At 52.4% G+C, this 7,576-nt stretch overlaps 1 protein-coding gene across 1 annotated transcript; it reads left to right on the top strand.

The window, feature by feature from the left end:
• The first annotated feature begins 234 nt into the window (after positions 1 to 234).
• On the top strand, positions 235 to 7,310 carry LOC136787630 (olfactory receptor 14C36-like). The gene is made up of 2 exons (XM_066984942.1): positions 235 to 528; positions 6,642 to 7,310. The coding sequence occupies exons 1-2, from the start codon at positions 235 to 237 to the stop codon at positions 7,308 to 7,310; spliced, it is 963 nt and encodes a 320-aa protein (XP_066841043.1).
• The last annotated feature ends 266 nt before the right edge of the window (positions 7,311 to 7,576 follow it).

Below are 7,576 nucleotides of genomic sequence, written 5' to 3'. Positions count from 1 at the left end.
TTCAAGCTCTTCACAGGAGAACCTCCTTAGTGCAATTGTCCTGCAGTCAAAGAGATGTCCACACAGATCAGCTGAATCCAGTGCAGGAAAGGGATCTGCCAACTGTCTGTGTGCAATTGGGCAAGTGCTTTGAGGGGCTTAATTAAGAAATGGGTATGGTTTTCTCAGGTCACTCTGCCGTATTCTTAGTGTATTTCTGTTCCTCGGGCAGGACGCCATGCCCGGAGGCAGGAAATGCCCAACAGCAGCTCTGTGAGCGAGTTCCTCCTGCTGGCATTCGCAGACACGCGCGAGCTGCAGCTCCTGCACTTCGGGCTCTTCCTGGGCATCTACCTGGCTGCCCTCCTGGGCAACGGCCTCATCCTCACCACCGTAGCCTGCGACCACCGCCTCCACACCCCCATGTACTTCTTCCTCCTCAACCTCGCCCTCCTCGACCTGGGCTGCATCTCCACCACTCTCCCCAAAGCCATGGCCAATGCCCTCTGGGACACCAGGGCCATCTCCTATCAAGGGTGTGCTGCACAGGTCTTCTTTTTTGTCTTCTTAGTTGGAGCGGAGTACTGGTTTCTCACCATTATGGCCTACGACCGCTACGTTGCCATCTGCAAGCCCCTGCACTACGGGAGCCTCGTGGGCAGCAGAGCTTGTGCCCAGATGGCAGCAGCTGCCTGGGGCAGTGGCTTTCTCTATTCTGTCCTGCACACGACTAGTACATTTTCATTGCCCCTCTGCCAAGGCAATGCTGTGGACCAGTTCTTCTGTGAAATCCCCCAGATCCTCAAGCTCTCCTGCTCAGATGCCTACCTCAGGGAAGTTGGGGCACTTGTGTTTAGTATTTCTTTAGCTTTTGGCTGTTGTGTTTTCATTGTTTTTTCCTATGTGCAGATCTTCAGGGCCGTGCTGAGGATCCCCTCTGAGCAGGGCCGGCACAAAGCCTTTTCCACGTGCCTCCCTCACCTGGCCATGGTCTCCCTGTTTCTCAGCACTGTCATGTTTGCCTACCTGCAGCCCCCCTCCATCTCTTCCCCATCCCTGGACCTGGTGGTGGCAGTTCTGTACTCGGTGGTGCCTCCAGCATTGAACCCCCTCATCTACAGCATGAGGAACCAGGAACTCAAGCATGCGCTCTGGAAATTGATGACTAGATGTTTTTCGGAAGCAATAAATTTCCATTCTACCTCTGCAGATGATTAATAATATCAAGGACTACAAGAACAAGTAATATTATAGATATTATTATTTTTTTGTATGTTTGTATATTGATGAGTGTTTTCGTTACAGGACTAATACGGCTAAAGTTGCCCATTAAAATGGTATGATTCATCTCATTTCTTTTACGCTATGTACCTGTCGAATATAGCTCAGAGATTCTGTATATGAGGAGCCAGGCCCTCTGTGAATTTAAATAAAAGAAAGGAGCCCGTTGTTCCACTTCCATTTCAGTATGTACGTGATGAATGCATATACTGAGACTCTATAAACGAGGAGCCTACCTCTGTGAACTTAAACAAAGTGAAGGAGCCTGCACTGCCTTCCTTGTGTGACGTCCTTCCTGTGAGAGCTGCTCTGGCTCTGCAGGGGCAGTGCCATGTGCAGGGCTGCAGAGGAAAAGAGTCCCATCCCAGCAGCACGGGCAGGGAGCACCAGCGCTTGGGGCATGCCGAGCTGCTCTCTTGCCACTGCCCCCCTCTCGTGCTGAGCCCTGCTGGTGGGGTCAGGCCCGGCTGCTCCTGTAGCTTGGTGCCAGTGCTGCTGTGGGGCTGTGCTGGGACTGCAGGCAGGGACAGGCAGTGGGCACGGCAGTGGCACAGCCGGCCTGCGCTGCAGCACTTCCCTCCTAAGGGGGGATCTCCTCCAAGGTGGACTGACCACAGCTCAAGGGCTCAGTCTGCTGTGAGCAGGCAGAGGAGAGCTCTGCAGCCCCAGGGCACGCAGCAGCCCCAGCCAAGGAGTCTGGCGAGTGATTTCACTGCAAGGTCCCTCCTGCCCTAGCACCTCCCAGAACTGGCACGGCACTGGCTCCTGTGTGTCAGAGAGGCTGGGAGCCCAGGAGCTGTGCCATGGGCTGGAAGGGTCACAACCAGATCTCTTCTACCTGGGCAGATTCTGGGCCAAAGAGCGGGTGTGTTCAAGGTGTGGTATTATGAGCTCAGTGGTACGTCAGAAATTCCTAATCTGTTCCTAAGTCAATGTCTCTAAAGCAGATTGTGAGTTGAGCTCTTTCTGAAGCAGCTGAAAGGTCACCCTTGACTCCTGGCTGGGATCTGTGCCTTTAGGCCCACATCTGCTGGTCTCCATGATAGGACACCAGATGCATCTGCTCTGCACACGGTTTGTGAGATCCTCTCTTCCTAAGTAGCTGGTAGCCCCCATAGAGGATGAGGTCTTGAACAGGGGTTGTCATGTCAAAGTTTTGAGCTTTTGTCTGAACTCATCCTTCAGGGCTGCTTTTGTGGTGGTGCAGAGCTGCTGGGCACATTGTGCAGGGTGCTCCTACAGCCATACAGATCATGAAAGCCATCAGAAAGCTGCCCCTAAGAAGATGACTGATAAGGGGAAGTCAGGAAAAGCCTGGCCAGGAGAGCTGTGAGATTTGGGGGAGGGAAGAAGAGCTTGGCCAGCAGAAGCTAATGATTTTGGAGAGGTAAGGATGCTCAGGTAATATTGATCCCACCATAACGCAGACTTAAAGCAGTCATGTGAGGCCCTTGCCCTATTTTAACCTGTAACATTAATACCTAAATCTAAATGCCACTCCACACCCTGACAGGAATCCACTGCTCTAAGTTTTGACCACAATATCCCTTGAAGGCAAAATAAGTCCATAACACCTTTCCCTTACCTTTACACACTTGCTCACCCTGATCCCTGCCTTTAACACAAGCATTAACATGCCCTATTTAACCCAAGTCTTCTTGCAGACCTAAACAAAAGGCTAAACCAAAGAGCTTGCCCATACCCTAACTGCAGACCTGACACCCCAAGCGCAACACCAAACCCTCCCACTCAATATTTGCTTAAGCTCTCACACAGAAAGGTTCGCCACAGTCCTAATGCCATACATGAACAACTAACATCCAAATCCTGTCCTCCTGTGCATTAACCTCCTCACCTTCAAACCCTCTCCTAACCCTTAACGTTAGGTTCCTCTTCCCTTGGAGTAGGGCAGGAACACTGAGGTGGCCGTGCAGTCCCATGGCATTCAGAGATGGATGTGAGGGGCCGTGGATCTGATCGGCTTGTGGGCCAGAAGGAGGAGATGGGTGGGAATGCTCTGATGAGCTCAGCTCTGCCTCAGGATCTGCTGCCCCAGCAGGAGGAATGGGACTGGGGCAGTGACTGGGAGGTCACTTCTGTCTCTGTAGCTGATAGGGCAGCAGCAGGAACGTGTCACGCAAAGGGACTGTGAGGTGCCTTGTGTCTGGAGGTGGCAGGTCAGCCTTGGCTTCTCCCTGGGATCGGCACTTTGGGGCTGACACCTGCCAGTGGCCCTGCTAGGCCAGCAGAAGGCCCCTGCTTGGCATGCTGCCTGTGGGATCCCCTCTGCCTCCATCCCCAGGAGGACCCAGACAGAAAGAAGGCCCGCACAGGGGTTGTCCTGTCCCTTCTGCTTGAGTCCAGGACTGGACAGCAGGAGGCACAAGGCTTGGCTGTGTCTAGCCAAGAAGCTGCAAGGCCAGCAGCAGGCCCAGGCCTTGGGAGATGCTGCTGAGGTGACTTCTGTCTGCTTGGCTGACAGGCTGCAAAGAGCCTGATGGGTTGGGATGCCTGCTTCAGGAGTGGTTTCCACCCTGATGGAGCTCTCTTTGTTAGTAGGAAAGAGCAGGAGAGAAAAAAACTGCCACAAAGTGCACCTTAGAAGGTTGGAACTGGCAACACGTAGGAAGAAATGTCCAGGGGAACAACTGGTCTTGCTGCTAGAGCCTGAGGAAAAGAAGGCATTAAGTGCCTCTGCCTTTACCTCGTCTCTTGTCACCGCGTTTCCCCCACAACCAGTAAAGGATGATGATTCTCCTTAATCCTCCTTTATTAACATATTTATATAAACAAATTTTTATTGTTATATTTTGTCTTTGACAAGAATCTGTCCCTCAGATAGCCTGGTGTGGAGACAACAGAGGCCTCTGACAAGGCTGAGAGTCCCAACAGGACCCCGGGTTTTGTGTCTGTGGCTCTGGCTGTTATCTCTGCCACTGAGGCCTAGGAGGAGACAGCTTATCGGTAAAGCACCAGGGCCTCATTGCCTCCTCGCCCCCACCCATCAACCAGGCAGGGCTCGTACCATTCTCCTGCACTTGGCCATGCACATCCCCATCTCCTCCTGCCCCAGGAAAAGCCCTGAGCAGTGTGTGAGGGGAAAGGATCTCCCTTCCCAGGGGCTGGGGGTCAAGGGTAAAGGCCTGACCCTTGTGCTTGGTGAAACACATCCAGCTTTTCTACACATCAGTGTGCCTTGACATTGTCTTTTCTCTAGTTGTCCTCACTGCCTCCAATGCTCTGCTCTAACGAGCTCCAAGGGAGGCTGTGTCAGTGCTGGCCCTCAGGGGGACACTGCAGGAAACTTGCCTCTGACTTGGACTTCTGGAGAGATGTCTTCAACTGTCTCTCAGTGCCTGAGGTTCGTGGGCTCGTCACGAAAGCCCCGCGAGGGGGGATTCCAATGCCTTGGGCTGGGCATCTGGTGCTGAGCTGGGCCGGGCTCGTGGGACAGAGAGAGCTCGTGGCAAGAGGGCCCTGGTGCAGAGAGACAGCTCTGCCCAGGAGCAGCTCCTCTGCACAGCGCAGCAGGGCTGGGGGCTCTGACCGCAGCTGGCACGGGGACAGGAGAGAAGGAGAGAGGGCTTGGAGGCAGTGAGGAGCGCAGCAACAGAGGGCAGCGTGTGGCAAGACAGATCTGCAGGCTCTTGGCACCGTGAGGCTCTGGCAGCAGTGCCATGCAGGTGGGGTTGCCAGAGGGGTCTTCTACAGCTGGCACATCCGATGGCTGATAGCATCTGTCGGGATGGGTCTCTCTGTTTCTCCAGCTAGGAGTAGAACTAGCTTTAGTGAATGGCATTTATGATTGCAGTTTTCAAGAGAAAGACCAAGGCAGGGGATACCAGAAAGGCAAGGCTTTTTCTGCACTCTGTGCCTGAAGAATCCTGCAGTGGAGGGGAGGCAGGTTTCATGGTAATGGATTGTCAGGATTGTACAGGAGACTGAGACTCCTAGAGCATTGCAGTGAGGGACCAATATGGCATCAATGAACTTCAAAAAGTCCCTTCCCACCCCTCAGCCCACAGACTGCACCAACATCATCATTGTGGTCCTCTCAGGCTTTATCCTAGCTGATCTTTAGGAGCTACAAAAGCCCTGATACCCCCTACCTTTGGAAGGTGTCTGCAGGCTTGAGGGGAGCACAGATCGTTTGCAATGAGCAGGAGCTGCCTCCTCTGCAGGCAGAGCTGCAGCACAGGAGGGTGTGCTGAGTGTCCGTCTGTCCCTCCCTGGCCTTGCCTCCCCTGGCAGCAGCACGCTGCCATTCCTCCTGGCTTCTCCACCTGGCCGTGCTGCTGCTGCTCTTGTTCCCAGGCTGCCTGGGGATGGGGGTTTCACCTGCCCATGGAGTGAGCCCTCGGGGTGCTTGGGGGAAGGGGAGTACGGGGACAGGGTGAGGGGTCTGGAGATGGGCACTTGGAGCCTGGATTCCTCTGCTCTCAGCAGTGTTCAAGCTCTTCTCAGGAGAACCTTCTTAGTGCAATTGTCCTGTAGCTCAAAGAGATGCCAGCACAGCTCAGACCAGCACTGATGGACAGACTGGCTGTCGTCTCTGTGGGATGCTCTGCACTAAAGGGACAGTCTCTTTGCCTCTGAGGATCCACAAGGTTTTGCTTGGAGTGCAGCAGAATGCCCAGGATTTATGCCTTAGAATCACTCCTCAGGTGTGGTGGGGTAGCTAGAACCAAAATTAAAAAACAAATAATTAAATAACTAAATCTCTGCACCTCTGCTCCGCAGTTGGGTGAACTGGGAGCAAAACTGGAGAAATCTCTTTGACATCAGCAATAAAGAGAATCTGAGACTACCCCATGTTCCTACCATGTAACTACTATGTTACTACCATGCTACTACCTCTGGCTGTAGTACAGGACTGATTCTTCCATTGCCCACAGATGAGCCCCCTGCTCCCAGAGACACTCTCAGACAGAATCAATGAAAGAGACCTTCAAAATATCTGCCTGGAAATGGGTAATTTTTGGTGATTTTAAATGAGAAAATGGAAAGAGTTTTCCTCTGATATGCCTCTGGTACATTACCACGGCCTTTGTCCTCCTTGTACAGGACCTCATGACCAGAATTAGCAGATGTCCAACAGCAGCTCCATCAGTGAGTTTTTCCTGCAGACATTCGCAGACACGCGGGAGCTGCAGCTCCTGCACTTTGGGCTCTTCCTGGGCATCTACCTGGCTGCCCTCCTGGGCAACGGCCTCATCCTCACCACCGCAGCCTGCCACCACCGCCTCCACACCCCCATGTACTTCTTCCTCCTCAACCTCGCCCTCCTCGACCTGGGATCCATCTCCACAACTCTGCCCAAAGCCATGGCCAATGTCCTCTGGGACACCAGGGCCATCTCCTATCAAGGGTGTGCTGCACAGGTCTTCTTTTTAGTCTTCTTCATTGGAGCAGAATATTCCCTTCTCACCGTCACAGCCTATGACCGCTACGTGGCCATCTGCAAGCCCCTGCACTACGGGAGCCTCGTGGGCAGCAGAGCTTGTGCCCAGATGGCAGCAGCTGCCTGGGGCAGTGGCTTTCTCTATTCTGTCCTGCACACGGCCACTACCTTTTCCCTGCCCCTCTGCCAAGGCAATGCTGTGGACCAGTTCTTCTGTGAGATCCCTCAGATCCTCAAGCTCTCCTGCTCAGATGCCTACCGCAGGGAAGTTGGGCTTACTGTAATCAGCTTCTCTTTAGGTATTGGTTGCTTTGTCTTCATTGTGGTGTCCTATGTGCAGATCTTCAGGGCAGTGCTGAGGCTCCCCTCTGAGCAGGGCCTGCACAAAGCCTTTTCCACGTGCCTCCCTCACCTGGCCGTGGTCTCCCTGTTTTTCAGCACTGGCATGTTTGCCTGCCTGAAGCCCCCCTCCATCTCTTCCCCATCCCTGGACCTGGTGGTGTCATTTCTGTACTCAGTGGTGCCTCCAGCAGTGAACCCCCTCATCTACAGCATGAGGAACCAGGAGCTCAAGCATGCGCTCTGGAAATTAATGACTAGATGTGTTTCGGAAGCAATAAATTTCCATTCTACGTCTGCAGATGACTAGTAACAGCATGAGGAACCAGGAGATCAAAGATGCAGTGAGGAAACTATTTCTTCGACTTCATTATTGTCATTATTATTACCATATCATTTTATTATTAAACTTATTATCAAAATGTAATATTAGAAATAATCCTAACAGGACTAGATATTTCTTTGTGAAACTGGTAGAATGATTTCCTTAAGTATATTTTTATTAATATTTTAACAACATTTTATATTGATAGAAATAATGTTATTCTTATCCTTCTACATAACAAGTTTTAAAAT

This window comes from Anser cygnoides, chromosome 30, assembly GCF_040182565.1.
Source record: "Anser cygnoides isolate HZ-2024a breed goose chromosome 30, Taihu_goose_T2T_genome, whole genome shotgun sequence".
Lineage (NCBI taxonomy): Eukaryota > Metazoa > Chordata > Aves > Anseriformes > Anatidae > Anser > Anser cygnoides.
The sequence above is the reverse complement of the archived record's forward strand: the minus strand, read 5'-3'. Positions and strand labels throughout refer to the sequence as shown.

Coding starts and splice junctions, on each gene's coding strand:
- LOC136787630 (XM_066984942.1), top strand. CDS start 235: ATGCCCAACAGCAGCTCTGTGAGCGAGTTCCTCCTGCTGGCATTCGCA. Junction 529..6,641: donor ATCAAGGGTGTGCTGCACAG/GTCTTCTTTTTT, acceptor TGTGCTGCACAG/GTCTTCTTTTTAGTCTTCTT.